Consider the following 22,515-nt stretch of genomic DNA (forward strand, 5'->3'; position numbering starts at 1 on the left):
GTTTATAGCTTTTGGCTTTAAAAATAGTTCTGGAGCATAGCAAGAGAGAAGCAGCTTTGGCCTAGATATTGCACAGGATGGCAGATGAACAGGGTTGATTTCATTTTGGGCATTTTGCCCAGGACACTTTTTATAGAACATACAGTTACTCTGGGGGTTCTTAGGCTGTGGTCACATTGGTTTTTTGGATTTATACTTTAGAAGGGAGAGGCATAATTTTGCAAAAAGAAAAATTCATGTAAATTTCAAAATCTAAGTTCTTTTATGTTTGAGTTTTAAACTTGTATCAGTGATAGTGGGACTCTATTTTCTCCTCGGGGCTGCCTGTTTTATGCTCACTCTGCACATGCTGAAGCCCTCCTCATCAAGGAACATTCTGAAGCCTGTTCTTACATCATTTACTCTAATAAATTTTATTTGCTTTCCATCTCTGGATCTGAATGCATTTTTAAGCTGTGACTGGCATTTGCCTCATAGCTCTCTCATAAAATATAAGAATAAGAGCTAAGCCTGTCTGACAGATGGAAAACATTAAGGCAAAGAAAAATATTACATGTTTGTTTCAACACCTGGTATTTCATACATGTTACAAATTGAGCGCCCATGGATTCAGATGTAAATTAGCTAAGGCTGTTGATCTGTGAGGATATGTATTATTTTACTTAGTCTTTAATAAAAATATAAATTCTCCATTTTTAGATTTTGAGTGAAATAGATACTGCACTTCTCTGCTTCTATGCAGGGACTCTGCTTTTATTTTCCTGGTTTTACAAACTTAGCCAGTGATACCGTTTAGGTCTGCAAGAGTCAAGAAAAGAGAACAACAAAATTTAACTATTGAGAACTAGCATTTTAAAAGAAAGATGGTCTTTTCCCAGGCCCTCTTCTGTTCCAATTTTTCTGCACTTTCTCATCATGTTTCTTAGTCCGCAGAGCTCTTTGGGGTTACACACTGCTGATCTGGTGCTCTGTTACAAGTGCAAATTACTATTACATTAACATTTTTTATTATCCACGATTCTCACAACATTTTGCAAAGAGTAATTACTTTTCCAACTGTCAAATGGTGGTAAGCAGAACTGAATGATCTCACTATTACAAATGAGTGAGCTGGGACAGAAAGCAATAGAGCTGGTTTTCTTGATCTCACTCAGTGAACAAATGCAGAGCTGAAAATAAATAGACCCTGGGAATCCTGAATTCCAGTCCTCTGTTCTAAACACTTAATCTTCAATATGCAGTCCAAACAGGATAATTACATTTATATAGCAACAGTCTGTGATAAGGCCCTTTTTTGCTTTAAGTTAAATGATATTTCTGTTCTCTGTCTTTCCAGTTTAAACACTATGTTAATAAGCTCCGGAGCAAGAACACATTTTATAAAAAGAAGCGACTGGAAATAGCAGAAATTACAGCTGAGTATGGTATCCTCCAGAGGACAGAAGAACTTCTAAAACAGCGCCACGAGGCTATTCAGCAGCAGTTGGTAATACAAGCATTTACTGCTCCCACAGTCCATCACCCTCTTTCCCTGATAATAGCTGTATAATAAGATGAATGTTGTTTTGTTAGATTCTAATGTATATCATCCTCAGCTCTCCTGCTGTCATTAGTAAGAGAGTCATTAGGGTATAAAATTTATTTTTGTTTGTCGATTATGCTAAGCTGCTGTACTTCATGTTCAGCAACTGTTTCTTACAGGCAGTCAGGACTGTTGTGCAGTTTCTTTTTAGACTGAGGGGCTTGACCCTGCATTTTAAAGTCAATGGTAAATCTTCACTAACTCCAGTTACAGCAAGGCTGGATTCTTAAATTAGTTTTTGGTATCCACATACATAGTAAGGGCTTTGAAAATTATCAGCAGCGAGCAGGATTCAAGTTACTGCTGCAAAAAATATAGGAATAGTATTTAAAAAAAGAGCGGACAGGAAGGAAATGTTCTAAGCCCAGAATATTTAGAAGAAAATGCATTTCGCAGTCAGTGAAAAATTTAAAACCAGATGAATGCTTTTTCTAAACCAGAATAGCAGGAGAAAGATTTCTGCTATGCATAACTAAGCATTCAGGGAATATACATGCATCCCAAATGCAATACTACTGCTGTAGTATTTTCTTCCAATACCAGTAGTCTTGTTATCAAAATACTGTGTTTCATCTATATCTGGTTTGTTATATGTACATATTTTGCATTTTTAAACATAAAGGTATTTACCTTATTAAAAGAAAATTGGAAGTGTGAAAATACATGGGATAGACTTTGGAAAGATACTCCCATAGATGCAGTGGATGATGTCATGCTATTTCAGTAGGGCATTCATTGTTTAATTAAAAATAAAACCAGAACTGCTACCTGGGTAGAAAGAAGCACCTAAGCAGTAGGATCAGAGCTTTTTCTCGTGATTGCTCCTCAGCTAGAAGGAAGGTGAAGAAACACTTACGAAGTGTTTATTTATAGCAGGATAACTAAGGTACACTAGTCATCTCACAGGAAAATCACAGCAGAGACAAAGCACTAGAAGTTTTTCTGTGAAATGGCTACACATGGTCAACAGTATATTCTCATTCAAGTCTGACCTTTTCTAAACTACCTTGCAGTAAAACTACAGAGCTTTGACTTCATCAAGTTCTTACCACCCATAGAATCAAATATACTTTTTCAAGCCCTGTCAAACTACACACTGCTGTTAAAGTCTACAAAATGCTCCCATCATGGTAGCAGTAGCTATTAGTAGAGTCAAATCTTTTCTTAAACATATGGTTGTAAAAGGTTTTTGAGGATAATGGACTTGGAGTTCGTAGACACATGGCATTTTTAAGAAGGAATGTTTTGCATTTTAACAAATTGTGCATATGTAAATCAACGCTTAGCTTTCAGATTTCAGCAAATACCCTCCTTACATACTTAATAAGCAAACATTGCTAAAGACCATTACATCAACATATAATTAAATTTAAAGTTTATGTAATATAATGCTAGAATTTGGTAAGATGGTATTAGTATTACTATAGTGAATACAATACTTAACTTAGATTTGCTTGACTGTTGTTTAAAAAATAAGTTAGCTACATCTTCAGATTAAGCATCTGGATTTTACACATTGAACCTCTTGACCTAAAGACCACTTCACTTTGTGGAAACTTTCCGGTAATTTCACTGGGCATTGGATGACCAAATAGTGTATTTACAGAAAGCTGTCATTATCCTACTGTACAGGCACTAGATAAAAAGTTAGTTTTTCTGGCAGCTAGATTATTAATCACTTTTAAAATAAATTGACTACAGTACTTATCTTTTCCGCTTTCTTACAATATTTTGGCTCTATGAAGGAATTTGCTGTGTTACTTGATTAATGAACTCACACTCAGCATTTATTTTTTGTGTCCGCAGCAAGCTATTGAAGACAAGAAAGGTATTTCTGGATATAGTTACACCCAGGAGGAGCTGGAAAGAGTATCTGCAGTAAAGAGTGAAATGGATGAAATGAAAGGCCGGACACTAGATAACATGTCTGAAATGGTGATTTTTGTCTTAAACTATTGTATTTCCTTAATTTGAGTATCTGGTTCCTCAGCATAGAAACCAAGTTTAATATTTTTGTTTGGGGTTTTAATTTTCTTTTAATCTATGTTTATGTAATAAAAAAAATTTCAAACAGTATACATCTACACAGGTAATCTTAAAAAAGTTTACTAAAATGTGCATTTCTTTTAATGTATGAAGAAGAAATTTAGAATTATAAAAAAAATAAATCCTACAAATAAATCCTACTTTCCTCCCCTTCAGAAACATAAGGGATATCAAGTCTTGTCATCTTTCGTTTTTTACTTTTTTTGATTTCAGAAGTGGTTTCATGTTTGTTCTTGCACATTATTTGAAAGAGATGAATGGTTTGAATCTTTAACTGAATCTTCTTCTAAAATGTTTATAAATCACTGGAGTTAAGCATTTGTTAAAAAAATACTTAATATGTCTAAAGAGCTAAATATCTTGTCTTTTTCTTTATAGCCTAATTTTCAATTGCGCTTAGAAATGTCATGTTTTAATTTAACTTCCCACATAGCCATAGAAGCAAGACAGAACTTGAATTTCTAATTTGAAAATATTATAAAAGAGCAAAAAGCAAAATAGCATTCTTTGAAATCATGAGGGCACTTTTAAAATAAAGCAGTATAATTAAAACAGAATGACTCTCAAATAGAAAGCTGGATCAAATTCAAATTTTCAGTATAAATATTTTAAAGTGACTCTGTTTTAGCATTTTCAAACTCTATTTAACCTATGCGGGTTGGTTTGTTTGTTTGTTTTCTTAAGGATTTCTTCCTTTCTCTCAGTCCACCTCTAAGCAACTCCTTCATTTTCCCCTACTCCTTAAGCTCTTTAGGTGTTTTGGCACAGAGGCTGTCTTCTGGACTTCGCTGTGATGTTCTCAGTTGAAACAATGGAAGCAGAGTTTGTCTCATTTGTGGTAATGACCTCACTGCAAGATGGGCTCTTTCCCTTCGTTAATTAGGCCTGAACTTATGTTATGTTATATATAGTTCAGGCTTTCATTGCACATTTTTTCTCTCCATATTTTGATTTCTTTCCCTTTCTTTTCACGTTCCTAATTATATAAATGTACTATTAGTATCATAGTGTTAATGTATATTATTTTGTCCCTCTTTCAGGTAAAAAAACTTAACATTATGGTGGCAGAGAAGAAGGCAAGCCTAGCTCCTGTTATCAAAGAACTGAGGCAGTTGCGTCAAAAGTGCCAGGTTAGTAGAAACACTTCTTTCATTCTATGTAAATAAAGTCAGAATCACAAATAAGTCTAATTTACGGATCTCTGTAGTGCTGTACAAGGACATAATCAACTTTGAAGGAAAGCTGGAAATAGCAGAATGGGTCAACAGTGATTTGCAACGGGCAACATGTTAAAGACTGGAATTCGTAAAAGCTGACAGTGCAGGCACAAAATCATGCTGTCCTTTATAGCAATTAAAAAAATTACTACACCAGGGGAAAATCTAAAAAATCATGGTTCAAAACCATAACAAAGTTAGTTTTCAAATTGGTTTCAAAGGTTTTTCTGCATCTCAGCACTAATGATCTCAACTAATGCTCTCCTTTTTAAATGGATTGCAAGTAATATCCAAATAGTTGAATACATTGATCTAATTCCTATATTAGTCCGTAGGAATGACAGATTTATCCATTTGTTTTCAAAATTTTATAGAGAGCTGAAAAAGAAAATTCAGGTCCACAGCTGCTGTAAGTTGGCTCATTGCCATAGAAGTAAATAGAGCTATCCATTTATCTATCAACTACATTTCCAGAAAATTTTTAATGGTTCTATTAAGTGTCAGAAAATGAAACCCAGCTAAGGCGTTTGTTGTGTACTACTATAAAGCTGGCTTTTCATAGGTAGCAAGTATATTGATCCTGTCTTAATCTCTATTTTTATAATTATTTTTCCTTTCTTCTTGCAAACACTGCCCTATTAACCTACCATGTTAAAGCTGTGGATGTGGCTGTAAAGAGGAAATTTGCATGCTATGTTGTGGTGTATACAGCTGATCCTCCAGTATGCGAGCGGAGGCTAGTGGCTTCCCCATGTGTAATAATACCCGTGTGCCTGCTAGGTTTATGTAAGTGTCTGTGAGTGTGCCAATAGCTGAGGTTGGTGTGTGAGACCGACAAGAACACAGTCTGCCTGAATGTCACATGTCAGTCAATTGAAGATTTCATTTATCTACCCTTTTGCCCTTTTCACATAAGGAATTAACTCAAGAATGTGATGAAAAAAAAATCCAATACGACAGTTGTGCAGCGGGGTTAGAGAGCAATCGCTCTACACTGGAACAGGTAAGATGGTGGCGTGTTCATGCATATTAATAAATGCTGTGCAACCTGTTATTCACTGTGGTACAGTATTTTCCCTGCCTTCCCTCTGGATACAGAAAGTACAAATCCACTTCAGGTGGAAGTGAGTCAATGGTGATCCACAACTATGCAAATCATGCCTGAAGCTGCTGTGGACTAGCTGCAGTCGCACAAATCTCCTCTTCTGAATAGCAACAAATGAACTCAGTGGTATGTCAATCCATCCACCGACGTCCAGCTTTGATTAGCAAGGATATTGTAAAAGAAGACACATCTGCCAGAAATCCTACTGACCTAGAGAGTATCTGTTAGAAAAGAATTTGACCATAAAATGAGGATTAGTTTATGAAGACAAATCTTTATATTTGTTTAGCAGATTCATTAAATTAGCAACCAATCCAATGCATAATTAATGCACTGAAATTGATGGCAAGGATACATCATTAAATGTGACTGTCCTGTATTCTTGCATACAACAGTTTTTTAAAAATACAACCATACAGGTGTAGCTAAGAGCTTGTGTGTATGTAGTTTATGCATTACTTGAACTATAGCACTTTTAGGAGGGAAGGTACTTAAACCAGCGCAATCCTTTAAGGTGGGGTCAGTATTAATATGTTGATATGAATCTGCTTTATCTCACTAGATTGCCTCCTGTGAATTTTGTCTGGACTTGATTTTTCAAGGCCTTGCACACATAAGGAATAAATTTCAAAATAAAAAAGGTGTACAATTAAAGTGTGGGTGGATATATAGATAATTCTTTTCCTGTACTAAAAGTACCTTTGTATAGCTTAATCCAAGCAAAATAAAAGAATCCATAGATAAACCTACTATGAAGTACACCTTCCATAAGAACTATTTTACAATAGCAATCAAGGCTTTTTTTCTTGGCACACAAATCTAAGTCATCTTCTAGCACATGATGACAATCACATCCACTGATTAAGCTGGACATGAGTGTCAGCAAACTCTTGCAGTTGAACAGTAGAATTCAGTATTCCAGCTGATGGTCTGAAAAGCACACGGTGACGGAGCTTTGAGTTGACAACTGCTATGTGACCTGGGGTACATGAATTCCACTTGGATTATTAGGGTTTTTTGGTATGGACCATTTAGAGGTGGGAATAACCCACTTTCTCCATACTCCTCAACATAATTATCAATTACTAATTAACATACTATTAACACATCTGTAGCTTTTAACATGCATTTTGCAGATGTGTTCCAGGAAATGCTTATTCACAACTGTATTTAGCACTTATGATGTGCTTAGGAACAAGAGTCTTGGCAGCACTTGTGAAGTGTCTCTTAGAAGTCAGTTGTATTAATAAACACCTATTAACAATCATTTAACATCTCTAACTGTGACTGAAACTGCAAATCTAAAAAAATCAAGTGTCTTTAAAAGAGACTTCTGTAAAGCCCAATTATATAAATATTTAAGAAATCATCAGTTCAGTATTATGCCTGTTTCTATTATGGACTCTCCTGGTTTATATAGCAACACAGGGCATCTCCTGTGGACTTTCACTTACGATGTCCTTTGAAATCTCATTCTTGTACTACAGGAAGTGAAAGGACTTCTTGAGGAGTGTGTTCAGGAAGAAAGCAACTACCATTATATTAACTGCATGAAAAGGGTAAGATCACAAGAGAGACCAAATTGTTCATTGTGAAATGAAATAGCAATTATAATATATATTTTTTTTAAATTATGTTTCTTTATAGAATCTAGAAATACAGCTGCAGCGTGCTAAAGAAGAAATGAAGGCATACGTCTCGCCAGATCCACAGGAGAGACGAAAGGCAATTCGGTAAGTGTATTAATGTGTTTTGTGTTTCCTTTGTGTTAACTTGAAGGATATTCATAAACTGAGGTTGAAGTTAGGAATTTTCTCACTGGCATTTGAACTGGAGGACTTCACCTGCTAAATTTAGAAACACTATAATAATCTAAAAATAAGCATCTCAAATTCCAGTATATACTGCTGGAAACCTATGAGTTGTCTCAGACATACCAAAAGATTTTCCCTTCCTGCTGGAGATTATAGGCCCCAGATAGTGGTTTTAACTTGCAGTCCCTGTTGGCACAAGCTCAGAGAAGCTGTGCTTCAGCTAGGTCCTGCAGGAAGTGTGGCTCTACCAGACATAATACCTCTGCCAAGTTTCCCCTTGAGACTCCAGTGTGCAGGAGTAGAAGGTCTACCACCTCTCAGAGAGCAACCATATGCTGCCCTCAGATTCTGGCCATTTCTTCTTTCATGTATAATAGCTATTGCCGTTACCGGTACAGGAATGGAGGACTGCATATACTCATCATAAATGGATTTTGTTTTGCTCCCATTTGTCGTTCTTAATGGAGGTAGAATGAATGCTGTTCTGCAACCATCACACTAACCTTCATCTTTACACTCAATTTAATTTACTCCAATATAAAGACAGTTGCTTCATCCTGTCAGTTTTTTCAGGACCCCTTGCCTTTGCCTGGTATGGAGAGAAGCAGAAAAGATTATGAACTGAGCTGATGATTTTGTTTGTGTAGTTTTCTATTTTAAATGTTGCAGTCCTGCCAAAGATCGAAACATTTTCTGAGAATGAGATATTTTGGATTAATTATCTGTGCTAAGAAGTCTAAATGTTATCATGTCATATAGATTTTTTACACGTTACTGCATACTAAATATTTTTGCAAAAGTATCCTGTTTAAAATTTTGAATATGTTCAGTCTTTTAATACAATAGAAAAGTTGAAATAAAATTCAGGCAGTAAAGTCAACAAGCTGGTTCAGCCCCATCAAAATGAAACATCAGGAAAATCCAAAACAAAACTTTTATAATTTCTACTTGGTGAAGGTGTCAAAATACCTGCTTTTTATTCTGTGTAATTAGTTTTTTTAAATTTCAGAATTTTGCATGAAATAGAAATTCTGTTTTCCAGCTAGTTTTATCTTTGACAAAAAAAAAAAAATCTTAGATCCTAGCTGTTGACAAAATAAACAAGCTTAAATTGCCGTCACTAGTTTTACAAAGTCATCTTTGGCTTTTACACCACAGTATTTCTCAGTCATGAAAATATTTATCAAAACAGTCGTTTTAAAATTTATGTTTGCTCTGTTTGATCAAGGGTCTTTTTGGTTTATTTTTTAATGAATGGAATGAGTGAAAAACACTCTGATGTTTTGAAAGTAGCATTGGGTCTTCTTAAAGGTGTAGTCATTACTGTAGCAAGGAATCTCCAGAGAGTATATCATTCCTAGTTCAGTGCAGAGGGGACATCGGCTCTACCTGCTACCTCTCCATCTCACAGTCTGCATCAATCAGTTTGCTTTATTGCTTAGGCTTTAAAAAGCCACAGCAATATAATTCCTTGATGTGAGGCCTCTTCTTAGATTTCTGCATTTGTTTTTCAGTGACAAGACAGATTGTTGCTTGAGATCTGTGTAATCTGTCATGTCAGAGCTGTGGTTCATGTACAGTCTTCTGTACAATGTGCCAAAATGCTTCACAAAATTGTCCCATTCACAAAACAATTTAAAAGCATGACTGAGTGGCAAAACGAAGATAGAGCTGCTTAATTAGATAATTAATAATCATTCTACACTCCATTTGAAAGCTTCAGACCATCCAGTGTGCTGACATCACAACAGGAAAAGAGAACCAGTAGTTGTCTGCCACTTCTCAAAGGAGGTGGAAGAATAAATTAATTTCCCAAGATATCTGTCCTCTTAGGACTTCTTACCTTTCAGAACAATTTCTGGACCTTTCTGTTGCAGTGGTGGCGATGAGGGAAGCACCGTTAATTGGTAGTATACATAATCAAATGTCATTCAGTATCACCAGAGGCAATTTCTTCACTCACTGTGGAGTGAAAAAAGGCAGTGGTTGACTGCTAAGATTTTACGGGCTCTGGAATGGGGCCATTGACAGGGATAGCGATGTGTCTGAGTGAGAAAACTCCAGGGATTCCCTCAGGAGACACTGAGAGATGAGGTTGTCTTCCTCCATCAGGTCCTTCATGAACTAGAAGTTGTCCCGATGGTACCAGTGGAGCTGCATCTCCTGCTGTTCTAGAACATGAGGCAGAGATCACTAGGAAATGAAGGGCTCAATTAATTCCATCACAGAGACCTTCTGCAAGGATCTGAGGCATGGAAATGTTTAAACACTGTGTAGTAAACAATGTAGGAAAAATAAGAGTAAGTAAAGAATCCAAACTACTAATGCTAGGGTGGGAGAAGAAAAGGAGGAGGAGATAGAATGTGAGTGGAGGCTAAGAAGCCTCTTTACTCCATCTTACAAAATAGTGGAAAGCTGCACGAAATAAAAGATTTATCTAATGAAAGACGAAAAAACAGCAAAATTAAGCAGCAGGATGAAAAGAGAAGTGGCTGTGAGGAAAATCTTATTATTATGTGAATATTCATTAGTATGGAAAGGAACACAGCTCATCCAAGCAGCTGAGAGGAAATGCGGGTCAAACAGCAGGCACTGTCCTTTTATGGCCTCGCAGGGAAGGGGAGGGTCCGAGTTTATTCACAGATGATCAGCAAAAAATGCTCTAACTCAAATACGTGTGCAATGAACATCCACAATGTGAGTATTCACACAGACAAGCCATCAAAGCCAAATGCTGGAATTAAGCGTGAGTCCAGCTCTGTAATTCCAGGTATGGTGAGGAGAATGTGAACAGAGCATTACCAGTCTCTCCGCTGTCCCTGTTTCGCTTGCTAACTGTGGGCACAGAAGCTAGGGAAATTATCCTCTCATAGTGACTATACACATTTTTGACCTTCTGTAAGAGGTCGCAGACCCATCGCATTTGAATGAATTACGGCAAAGTTCAGTATAGAGATCTTTGCAAAATATAAAATGAGACAATAATTTTTTTTTCTAGACATCCTTTTAGAATGTGAATGTATTTTTCAGCAGGCACTGGAATGTAAACGGAGTAAAAATGAACCATAAATATAACAGCACTTTCCTAACAAGGTATTGAACAAAAAATGTCTTAATTCCAACCCTCTTTATTGAATATAAACTCTCTGTTCTGTGGAGTCACTTCTTAGGAATGTGAAAAGTTAATTTTCTTCTCTAAATCTTCTCTAAAAATAGAAAGTAGTGTTTTTTTAATGAAGTTATTAAGTTGCATTCTTTCCAGTCATCATTATAAATAGTAAAGAAAAACTTACTAGGAAAGACATCTAATCTTCCGATGATTACTTTGAAAACTCTACTTTAAAAAAAAAAAAAGTATGTTCTTGAGGCCAAATGTGTGTGAACATACGCTGCGTGCCAGTGGAAATACGAAGATTCAGTGTGGCGTTCCATCTCTTTGATTTGGTGAGGATTGCTAGGGATCAGCTGTGCAGCACAGCACTTGGAGCAGCCTCAAGACGGCTCTGATTTGTTCTGGCTAGAATTGTCCAAGAGTGAGAGATCATAAAATGATCCAGCTTTGTTCCTTGCATATCTGTTCTGCGGGGAGTATGGCAGGCAGGGCCCAGGTGGCCAGGGGCCCAAGTGCTCCAGTCAAAAGCCTGGCATACTTAGTAGAAATGGAAGGAATATAAGAAACGCAATGCGTTGGTTCTGCACGACTTCTCACCATGCTCTAGCAAACCTTCACACCCTGGTATCATGAAGGCTGATATTTCTTTCTGGAAATTAGGATTTCTCTATGCAATGTTCTCCTACCCTGAGCAATTTGGAAAGTTCGTTACGTGAGTTGGGTTATTTTGAATTCCGCTAGCAAACTCTCAACCTCTAAGTGTACCTCTTACACACAAAATGTAGTAATTGATTTTTTTTTTCAAGTGCATCAGTGAAGAGATTTTTTTTATTGTCACATTTCAAAATATTTTAAAATAAGTACATAGTAATGTATCTGAATCGTGCTGTTATGGTTTGCATATTATATTGTCAGGTTTCATGTATCAAGTTTGCATATGTCAGAAAGTGATCCAGCCACTTGTTACAGACAAAGGTGTACAGCCAAGATTTTTAATAATGAAATGTCAACAGTTATGCTTCTAAGCCTATATTTAGGCACCTAAATGTGATGGCTGTTTTCTGAAAGCGAGGAATGCGCAGCAGTTCCATTGCAGTCACTGGATTTGTCAAACCTGGGGTGAAATACTATTCCTCTTCGTTCCTGTATTTTCCCACTCATTCTAACACCACATTCACAGCAATTAAGGGCTGTGGATTCGTAAACTCTGACGCTTGTACAAATGAGGCCACTGGCTGACCTCAGAATATCACCAGGATAAATGCACTATTAAAAAGGGATCAAATATATCTTACCTAAATGATCTTGCTGTTGTTTCTTGCTGGAAGGAGCAGCAATCATGCCTGCTTCAAAAATGTAAGAGATCTTATCCAATATCACTTTTCCCAACTGCACAACTGAGAGAATCAGAGAGATCTGACCCTTGATGTCACGGGATATGTTGTCCAATGACAAAAAGGTTTCTTCATGCTTTCTCTTCTATCTCATTTATGTACGTCCCAATACTTTCATAATTTTCCATGCTTGCATCATTGTTCTGTTCTATTACATAGAACCAAATAAAATCATAATAAAATTATTTTCTATTTCCTTCAGAGAACAGTATACACGGATGATCCTTGAACAAGAAAACCTTGGGAAGGTAAGAATGAGGTTTTTACCTTGTAAAAACATTGTACAGTTCATAGTTTTGTGGGGCTTATTAGTAAAGACTGTGGTCAGTCTTTTATAAAAAGCACATTGCAGCCTACAAAGAAAATTCCATTACTGCTGGCAGTGGTAACTAATACCCTGAAAAGAGATCATGCTCGCTCTTCAGGGCTTGATTTCCTGCAAAGTATAGCATGAGCTGCTTGTAAAAGATAGTCAAACAGCTTAACGTGACAGCACATTCCCTGAAAACCATTTGGATAAGAAACTGAAACATGGGCATAACAAACTGTGCCAGCTCAAATTTTATGTTGTATATAAAGCAACCTGTTGAAGACAATAAATTTTGAGCCTGTCAGCCTTATCACTGTTATTAAAGGCCAGGGGATCATCAGCGCAGCAGTGTTAAACAAAAGCAGTTGTCCATTTTTAATCTTGTATGAAGCTCAGATCAGCATGGATGAGGTTAGGCTTACCAATTCACACTAAACATCTTTCTTTTATTAGTTTCCTTCTTATGAGTCAGACTGTGAGTGATTTTTACAGGTTTGGGCTATTAATAATCAGTAGCAGGTTTAATTGTAAAACATTGATTTCATGTTTATAATATCATTATATGAATCCATTGCAGGTTGCAACTTGATATTGCAAGAGTTCTGTATGGAAGTGAACTCAGATTTTTAGCATAACTTCTCAAATAGATAAGACTATTATTCAGACAGTTTTAAAACATTTAAATAATTGTCAATCCATACAAAGCAGATATCAGAGTCCCAGGCGTTAATGCATTTATCACTTGCAAGGAGTGTTATAAACTTGAACAAAATAATACTTCAGTAGCATATAAAAATCTTTGTCATTCCAAGCTGCCCATGTAAGCAATTTTTGTGGCTTGGAACTGTTCCAGAAATCTAATATTTTTGTATTTTTAACAGAAATTACGAGAGAAGCAAAAAGTTGTACGGGAAAGTCATGGGCCAAACATGAAGCAAATTAAAATGTGGCAGGATTTTGAGCAGTTAATGGAATGTAAGAGAGAATGTTTTCTGAAACAACAAAATCAAACAGCCATTGGTCAAGTCATTCAGGAAGGAGGTAAAGATAGGCTTGTATTATGAATTCTTCCTTCTTGATACCAACATAAAGTAGGAAGACAGCGTGTTGGCTTCTTAAAGGTAACCTCTTACTAAATATTGCTGCTTTCGTCATTTCTACATAAATTTGTTGTACATTATTTGGTTTTGGTGTATAAACAAAGAGCACAACTAACCACTCTACGAAGCTTTTCCTCCATTGTTTAAGTGACAACATAACGCGGTTGGGAAGATCTGTTACGAGAGCTGCACTAGGGTGAACCTCATCGTAAATCTTTGTTTTATGAGGCTGGGAATGGCATGCATCTGCAGAGAGATCAAAGGAAAAGAAATCCTTCTCTAGGGTCACAGAAAACTTATGTAATTGCTCTGCTCCTTATTCTGTATCATCTAAGGTTACATTTTTGCAAGGCCTGGGACTTGATATTGTATAATTGTGGACCTCCTGGCTTGGCCCTCTCCTTCCCTATTGTCTTTATTCATCTAGTGTGACTGGCAAGAATGGAGCCATTTTCGCTCTGAGCTGCACAGACCTTGCCTGCACACTCCTAGTCATACTTTCCTTGCACGGTTGAATTAAACTGATTGTGCTTCCAGGAGACAGTTCATTGCTACAGCGTCAGGAGTAGGTTCTGAGAACAATTACTTGGATTCTGAACTTTTTCCATTATCTTTTGTTGCTGTTTTTAACAAATATATTTTTCTTGCACATATACCTTCTTCTAATCTTGCTGAGTTGCCCACGTGAAAGTGTAAATGGTGGTTGACTAACGGCTTTCTCCACTGAGGGCATTTTGTGCTGTTTTGTCTGTGCAGTGTGGTTCCAAAGTGATTACGCTACCCAAAGAGGGTCATCCCAGGGATGGAGGGTTATTGATGGATGTAAATATGGCACAGGGGTTCATGCATATGTTAGGGCATGCAAAACAGGTAGATAGGCAAGGCTGCTGTGTACTCTGGCTTTGATCTGTGAGCTACAGGCAACTGTCACTGCCCTTAAAATTGCATCATGAGACCCACAGCTGACCCAGGGTAAGAGGAAAGTAGGTGAGGCTTGAAACTGTCCCTCACGCTTCATCATCTCGGATGAGCGCCTCTTAGCCACAATCAAAGATCAGAAGCAGAGAGATAAGTCTGTGGGACCAGAACTCTTGCTATTCTTCTTTAGTCTCTTGGCTTATTGAATTTCTAGATAGGGTTGGGGTTTTTTTGGTTTTTCCTGCCTGAAGTAGAATGTCTTTTCAGGACATAAAAAATAATTTTGCTTTCTCTGGTACCTAACTATGAGATCTTCTGCTGTTTTCTATATTAAGAGAGAGTATGGTAATTATATATCATTCCTAGTTTGCCTTTGCATTAAATGTATTTGTTAACAGAACTAAAATTAAATCTGATGACTACATTTTGACTGTATGGTATTCTTTTTTTTCCATTTCTTAGGTGAAAGAAGGTAAATTGTTAGTGACAAGTAGCTTGCTGGGCCACAGGAAAAAGAGGTTTGAATGGGTCATTTAATGAAATTTCTTTCAGGTGCCCCCAAAGGGTTCAAAACTGCAGTGTATGTGTAAGGAGTGGGTCTCAGATCCATGGAATCCCAGGACATCCTCATGTAAGCCCTCCCACGCTGCTGAATAGCTGAAGATAGTCTTTCTCAACAGCTGCACGCTAATCTTTCCCAGGACAAGGAGAAGCAGCACATTTTCCCCTACGCACATTTTCAGCGAGTGTGGAAGGAAAGCTGTGGTGTAGGACATGGGCACAGGTAGAGTTGGCCGGGGTGGGGAGAATGTGCACCGCTGCCACCACCTGCTGCTTGCATGAGTTGATTACTTTCCACGGCAGGAGAACGGGCTTTAGTAAGGCGCTGAAGGGAGGCCATATCAATCTGGAAGGGAGAAGCTCAGGAAAAGGACATATGCAGACTATGTAGTGTGGGCACAGCCATCTCCAGAGACACCTATACCTTCTTCTCCCTGCTAGCCCTGTATTACCATACTTCACCTGCATTGCACTGTAGGGCCTGCTGAGCTGAAGAAAGTTATGGTAGTCACATACCTGGACTTCCAAAGGAGGGTTTTGCTGAGTACTTGCCAGCAATAGTAAAACAACACAGACAACTAGATGAAAGACATGCTGAAAACATGGGATAATCACCAAAAATGGGCATTTATGTTACTTAAGAACCAGCCTGTATGGTTCAGAGTCACCAGACAGAGCATGAGAAAGGAGATTTTATATACTTCAAGTAAAAACTTTTAACAAAACCCTAGAAACCCTATTTGATTGGACGATTTACACAAAGGTGTATTACATGGATTAGCCTGCTGCCCAGGGAAAAGCAATGCTTTTGAAATTCATAGCAATGATGTAGAGTAAGATTGAGTATAATCATTTTCTGTTTTTCTGTTCAGAGTTACCCTAAAAATAGTTCATCTTTCTTCCTTGTAAAAACACTTTATTGCTAGTTACTCAAAGATGACGTGATTGTTGTTCTGATCTGATTAGTGTTCTGTCATTTGTACTGCACCAAGAAAGGGCACACAGATTATACACTACAGCAGCAGCAAAATGACTTTCTGAGATGAAGCAGAAAATCATAATAACTGTTATGAAAAGAAAACTGGAAAAACTCAAATGCTATTTTTAGCTTTTTATACAAGTGGACATTTAATAAATGCAACTTTAATGGATTCTGTTCACTGGCTTTTCCACCTAGTTCATGATTTGATGGGAGCGTTCAAAAACCTTTCAATTTCACAGTTTTATCTTCCTAACTTGCAACAAAAAGCTTACTTCTGATTTTTTAATTTTGTATTATTATTAATAGCCTAGCTGGGTAACTAATAAGATTAAACATATCATATGGAAAAATACCTGCCTTTTCCTTGTGAAGGTCTAAATAAATCAAAAATGTGCGTAGCTAAATTTGGGGCTCCAGCTCTTACCAAATTTCTTCCAGTCAGAACACTGATCCGAGCAGTCACTCATGAACAGCAGCTTCCTTGTCTTTACCCAGGACTGGATGAGGAAGTATTCCAGCTATAGAACTACTAGAGTATTCTGCAGCTTTGTGTTACTTAGTCACGTTGGCTTCAGCTGTCCTTAGAGCTACAGGCAATTTCCACATGGACCTAAGAGATGAAATAGTTACAGGCATCAGAAACAGGCATGAGAAAACAGTACATCTACCGAGTTATATGACCAGCCATTTTACCATCTGGATATCAGATTATTTTGTTTATGTTAGTGGTACCATTTTACTTCCATTTGAACTATAATAAATAAAAGAAATGTTCTTAGACTTCCTTAAGTAGCCCAAATCTAGGAATACTTACTTGTATATCTTTAGTCACATGGATATTACTAGTAATGAAGTCATATGCATCTAGTTGCCCACAACCATAAAAGCTAGGCCCTGCTATTGTATTTATTGCCTCAAGTTGCGGCAAGGGAGATTGAGGTTGGATATTAGGAAAAATTTCTTTACTGAGAGGGCTGTCAGACATTGGAATAGGCTGCCCAGGGAAATGGTTGAGTCACCATCCCTGGAGGTATTCAGAAAGCATGTAGACAAAGTACTCCAGAACATGGTTTAGTGAGCATGGATGATGGTTGGACTCGATGATCTTGAAGGTCTTTTCTAACCTAATGATTCTATGATTCTATTATGTTAAAATGTACTGATTTCCAAAGCTTTCCTGATAAGACTTTCCTACATTATGATGCTGCTCACTGTTATCAAACAGAATACAGCAGAATTATTCAGCAACAGTTCAGCACCTAGAAAATGTCCTCACAATGAGGCTGTTCTGATTAATAAGCATGGATAGTGTAGTACCCAATAAGCAATATGAAATCTGTTCTGTGAGTGACTTGCTGGTTCAGGAACTGGAAATGAAGTACAGAGCTGCTTCTCCTTAGATCACTATTTCATGTCTGGCCCAGATGAACAGCGACTGAAAGCTCCCTGCTAACTAACTACCTGGTGTCTGTCCTCAGCAAGTATCTATGCAGAGCAATTTGGCAGTATCAGTCCAATTGCTAAATCACCACTCTGGCAGTGTTTGGCTAGCCTGGAGCCAGCTTCCACCGTATGACTGAAAGACCACGGGGACTGAAGTGCTGTCACCCGAAAGGTGTCCCCTTGGGAGAAAGGTCATGACACATTGACACAGCGGAGTGTGGGAAGCCATTACTCCATCATCTTGTCTGCGGATGAGGAGAGCGCTGATGCTTGCAGATCTGGTTCCTCTCGTTGGCCTTGTATTTGCACAGTCTCAAGAGAAAAAAATAAAGAACTCAATCTGCAGGTGTGCCCTTTGTTATCATTTGTAGCAGTAGGTTTCCTGCTGAAGGAACGCTGTTAACTCTTCAGCTGCCTTTCTCTATTGCAATTTGTAATGGAAACAGAATTGAAATTTTCATGGGCATGCCAATGAGGAAGTATTACATGAATCAGAAGTTTTTATCACAAGGTACCACCTGTCTGGGCAACACCCAGTGGGGTAGCTTTTTTTTAACAATCAGAATTTGACCAATTTCCAGCTTGTTTAAAGAGTTCTTTAAATTCTCAGCATGAATTTAAAATTGGTTCTCCAAATTCTCAGTGTCTCTGTTTCTGTAGCGTTAGTTCCACAGTAGCAGTCTCCAAACTCCCAAAGCAGTCTGTTTTATTCCAAGGTCACTGGGTGAAAAGGATATTTTTCACAATTGCATTACACTGATTTTCCTGGTTCTAGTTTACAGACAAAAAACCGCTGTAAGCCACTGTGCCGTGGTGATGTCAAATTCGGTGAGGAGCTCTGGTGTTTGAGGGGGGAGCAAACATATTCCAAATAATCAGCAGGAACTGTGAGACGAATCATGCTGTCCTTACTTTCACAAAACCCTCACTGACTTCAGTGGGAGTTTTGCCAAAATAAGGTCTGCTGGATTTAGCTCTGTATTCTTCCTCCTGACAGAACAAGCAGGAATTAAAGGGCCAGCATCAGATTTATAAGACGCAGAGAATAAAAAAGAACTGTAATTATCTAAAGTAATGGCTTTCATCCAAGACAAATCAATGTTCCATTAGACACATCCTAATTTATAACAAAAATTAAATGTGTGTGCAAGTTTTTCTCAGCACAAACAATCAAAACACACAAGTCCTTAGCAATATGGTTTGATTTTTATTAGACATCTAGGAGAGGCTGTCTTGCACAAATCTAGTGCTGCAGTATTTATAGTGTTTATCATTAAAACACAATTTTATGCATTACCTTGTATTTAAAGGCATTATTTATATTTATGATAAAAAAGAAGTATATTTTAACCTTTTTTTTGCATTTCCATTCGTCAGTTTTGAAAAAAAGTGTGGTTTTGGAAATTAAGATACACACAGCCAGCATTTGCTGAATGCCAAGAACTAGAGTTCTTCTGCAAATGGATCTACTCAAGGCAATGTCTATTATACTGTTTCAGTTCAGACTGTCATTACAGAATAACATGTCATTTTTAAGCTTCTAAATTTTATTGCAACCGCTCAAGTTTTAAAAACACTCATTTATAGAATAAGCACTTAATTAGGTCTACTTTTGACACAGGATAAAACCAAATCCTGCACATTTTGCTAATACCAGAAAAAATGCAGTTGATAGGAGTAAAGAAAATGGGATCTTACCAATTTTCAAAGATAAATTCCTCTCTCTCTCCCTACTTCTTTCCCCTAGAATGGAATAGAAAATATGCCTGGCACTTAGGAAGCAACAACAACAAAACCATAAAGGCATACATCATGTACAAATTATAACCATGTAACGGAAATAATGAAGGAATTAATTTCACAATTTCTTCTTTGTAAATTTTACAACTGGTTCATACTGAAGAAAGCTCCACAAAATTCTTGATAGAGATTTTCTGCAATGAAAATAAAATTTGTGGGGTTTTAATGCTTTTCTTTTATGGGATTACTGTTTTTTAAATAGCAGTTGAATTTCTAGGGTTATAAAATGTGAAGAATTCAGCAGTTTGCTTGGTTTACACTATTGCAGCATTTTCTGGCAAGTAAATTAGTGTTTAAGCATTTCTTTGCAGTTATCACAGAAATCTCAGAGCCATTAGTGCAGAATTACCAAAAGCAAAAGGGGCTGATTAATTTGGGATTCTAAAAACTGAAAATCTAAAAATCAAAAGTCACATGAAAATTATGCATTTTGCCTATCAACTGCTATTTAAATGATGCCTTGCTCCAAGACTACATTCTGTGGAGTGCAGCATTCAAAAACTTTGAATTGTTTTAAGTATTTATAAAACATTGTACCCATCTCCCTTATTCCATGCTTTAAAGCATGCCATGTTTTTATAGCATATTAAAAAGAAAACAGAACTGTATCAGAACATTGAAAGTCACCCACAGACAACCTGTTCCACTAATATTTTACATTCATGTTGCATCTTTTGTTCTAAAGGATTTCTCTACTTCATTTTCATTTTACGTAGGCTGATTAGACTGCTCAGGTATCTGCATGAGTGAGCCATGAAACAGTGAGAGATCTAGTTAATGTTCAGAAGACAGTAATGAAAATGGGCATTTATTATTTCATGGGCAATGACAACATCATCTCAAAATTAAGTCTCCTTAGGAAGATATCTCCCACAGCTAATAACTAGAAAGCAATCTGAATTCTTCTAACAAAGAGGTGAAGTGTGGCATACTTCATAGTGGGTTGTTACTGTTGTGCTTACTATTCCTTTTGTATTTCTTCTTTGTTACACTGTACTTCAACCATTTGTATGTGAAATGCATCACTTTAAAATCTATATGCACTGAAGGTTCTTTTCTGCTTGTTGATTTAACTGAATGAAGTGAAGGTTGATCGTAAAATACGAGAGGGAAAGAGAGAACTCATATACTGGAAAAAGCACTATAAATATTTTCCTGGGATCATTAACACAACCTCGTAACACTTCACCCTGTGTAGCGGAAAGAATTATACAATCCTTTTATGAAATGTCTAAAAAGTGTTTACAATTCCATCCCAAATTAATGTGGCTTTTTTTTTAGTGTAAAGAAAACATCCCATAATTCTTGATTCTGTTATCAAAGTTATTTTCAATCTTTGAAGGGATTCACTTGCTAGTGACTTGGCGGTGTCAAACAAATGTTCGACTTTTATTCTGACACTTCTTGAAGAATTTGATTGAAACTATATATGTCTAGATAACACCCAACAAAGTGCCCCTCTTGCGTTTGTTTCAAGATATTTTTGGAAACAACAGAGGCGACCTTGGATGGAGCCGCTTTTCCAATTTAGGACTTCATTTGGTCTAAGAGAGTAAAATTATACTCTTTAATCCTTTTGCGTACCCACAAATAAGACAGTTTTATTTTATGCTATTGTAGAACTGTTTTTCTGTACCTTCTTCGAAGTGTTGATCTGTTTAGGATAAGAATTATTTCAGGTAAACAACAGTTACTTTCAACTGTACATATAAATAGTCCTCTGATGTATCACATGTCCCTTAAAAATATTGTGTAATCTAAATGAACAGTGGTCCTTTATGTAATACCTTTGCTTCTTTAGAACTAGTGTTAATAAGTAAGCGTTAGCCTGTGTCTTTGCTTATAGACACGAAGAATCTGATTTCAAGCCAGAGCTCACACAGACTTGATGTAAAGTCTAAATGAGGAGAGTGGTAATGCTGGCGAATGCTCTATGATGGGACTGCCACCTGTCCAGATCACAGGAGAAATATTGTTTGTCAAGCTTCAAGTTTAAAAGCCAAGGTTAGGAGCCAGGTTCTCGGTACATCTAAGTGTTTTCTTCTGACTTCGGTTTGCCAGCTGTGCAATTGTATCTGTAAAATTTTATTACATCTAATCACTTAAAATGTTTTAAATAGTTTGCACTTAATTTTCTATATAATCAATATATTTTAATTCATTTGTGTTACTCTGTTAATAGGCATACTGCACTCTAACAAAATGGAATTAGTTTGTTGCAATGATAATGCAGTTTCACTGCTGTGAATACAAACAGAGTTGACAGAGTACAGTATTCTTGTAATTTATCCTGTACAATATCTCTACAACAATAATGTTGTCTGGTGTTACCTAATGATCAAATACAAAGTATAATATGGAAACTAGATCTAGACCTGCCAGTATATGCAAATGCAGATGTAAATGTACTACTTGGGAGTATATTGTTTATATTAATTTGATCACACTTAGTGTCAATACATATTTTTGTAGCTCTATTTTATACTTACTATGACTGATGGCTCAAGTTCTAAGTCTAGAATATCCAGTTCCCTGATTTTATGGCATTGTCATGTAAAGTAGTTGTGGACAGCTTAAAAGAAGCAACTCTTAACTGATCCTGTGAACCTATATGTATGTGAATGTCACTACATTAGCATGTGGACAAAACAGATTACAATAAACTATTTGGTATAACAACTTTCATCATAGAATCTCAAAATAATTTACAAACAACTCTTAGTAAAGTCTGTTGACCGTATAGCCAGATAAAGAAGTTGCTGCTATTTATATTGTTGTTCAGACCCCCGAAACCTCATCCTAGCCTGAGGTTTGGTTTATTTGAACATAAAGGAATGATAAAGCAAATGTCACAAAATTTCCCAGTGCAGTAGTCAGTGTCCTAGCTTCGAGTATCCTCATCTGACCCCTGCCACTCCCTAAAAAGTAATTCAGAAGTAAAATGTCCGTACATTTGCAACGAGATTATTCATTGAAATGTGTAACGGAAAGGTCATAACAGCTACAGATAAACAAATATGATACAGACAAATGTAAAGCCGTTTCCTGAAGGCGTTTTTAATTAAGTTGTAACATGGAATGTCAAACATAAAAAGAATCACAACTACCTTCATTGAGCTAATGGAGTCAAC

General features: G+C 36.8%; 1 protein-coding gene and 1 long non-coding RNA gene across 4 annotated transcripts in view; one reads left to right on the plus strand and one right to left on the minus strand.

The window, feature by feature from the left end:
• Positions 1 to 22,067, plus strand: part of IFT81 (intraflagellar transport 81) — a 50,958-nt gene extending 28,891 nt beyond the window's left edge. For 2 of the 3 annotated variants that reach the window (XM_030026728.2, XM_030026727.2), the window contains exons 12-20: positions 1,337 to 1,486; positions 3,389 to 3,517; positions 4,669 to 4,758; positions 5,762 to 5,848; positions 7,438 to 7,509; positions 7,598 to 7,683; positions 12,473 to 12,518; positions 13,462 to 15,382; positions 21,231 to 22,067. In XM_030026728.2, the coding sequence (XP_029882588.1) occupies positions 1,337 to 1,486; positions 3,389 to 3,517; positions 4,669 to 4,758; positions 5,762 to 5,848; positions 7,438 to 7,509; positions 7,598 to 7,683; positions 12,473 to 12,518; positions 13,462 to 13,644 (843 nt within the window). In that variant the 3' untranslated portion in view covers positions 13,645 to 15,382; positions 21,231 to 22,067. Of the gene's footprint in view, positions 1 to 1,336; positions 1,487 to 3,388; positions 3,518 to 4,668; positions 4,759 to 5,761; positions 5,849 to 7,437; positions 7,510 to 7,597; positions 7,684 to 12,472; positions 12,519 to 13,461; positions 16,311 to 21,230 lie in introns of those variants that run through there. The other variant, XM_041125669.1, reaches the window with a different exon arrangement.
• Positions 5,865 to 16,624, minus strand: LOC115346583. Its single transcript, XR_003925169.2, has 3 exons — positions 16,566 to 16,624; positions 8,268 to 8,353; positions 5,865 to 6,171 (listed from the first exon to the last, which is right to left on the minus strand). It is a non-coding gene; the product is annotated as an uncharacterized LOC115346583 (long non-coding RNA).
• Positions 22,068 to 22,515: the final 448 nt, after the last annotated feature.

The sequence above is a fragment of the Aquila chrysaetos genome, chromosome 9 (genome assembly GCF_900496995.4).
Source record: "Aquila chrysaetos chrysaetos chromosome 9, bAquChr1.4, whole genome shotgun sequence".
Taxonomy (NCBI): domain Eukaryota; kingdom Metazoa; phylum Chordata; class Aves; order Accipitriformes; family Accipitridae; genus Aquila; species Aquila chrysaetos.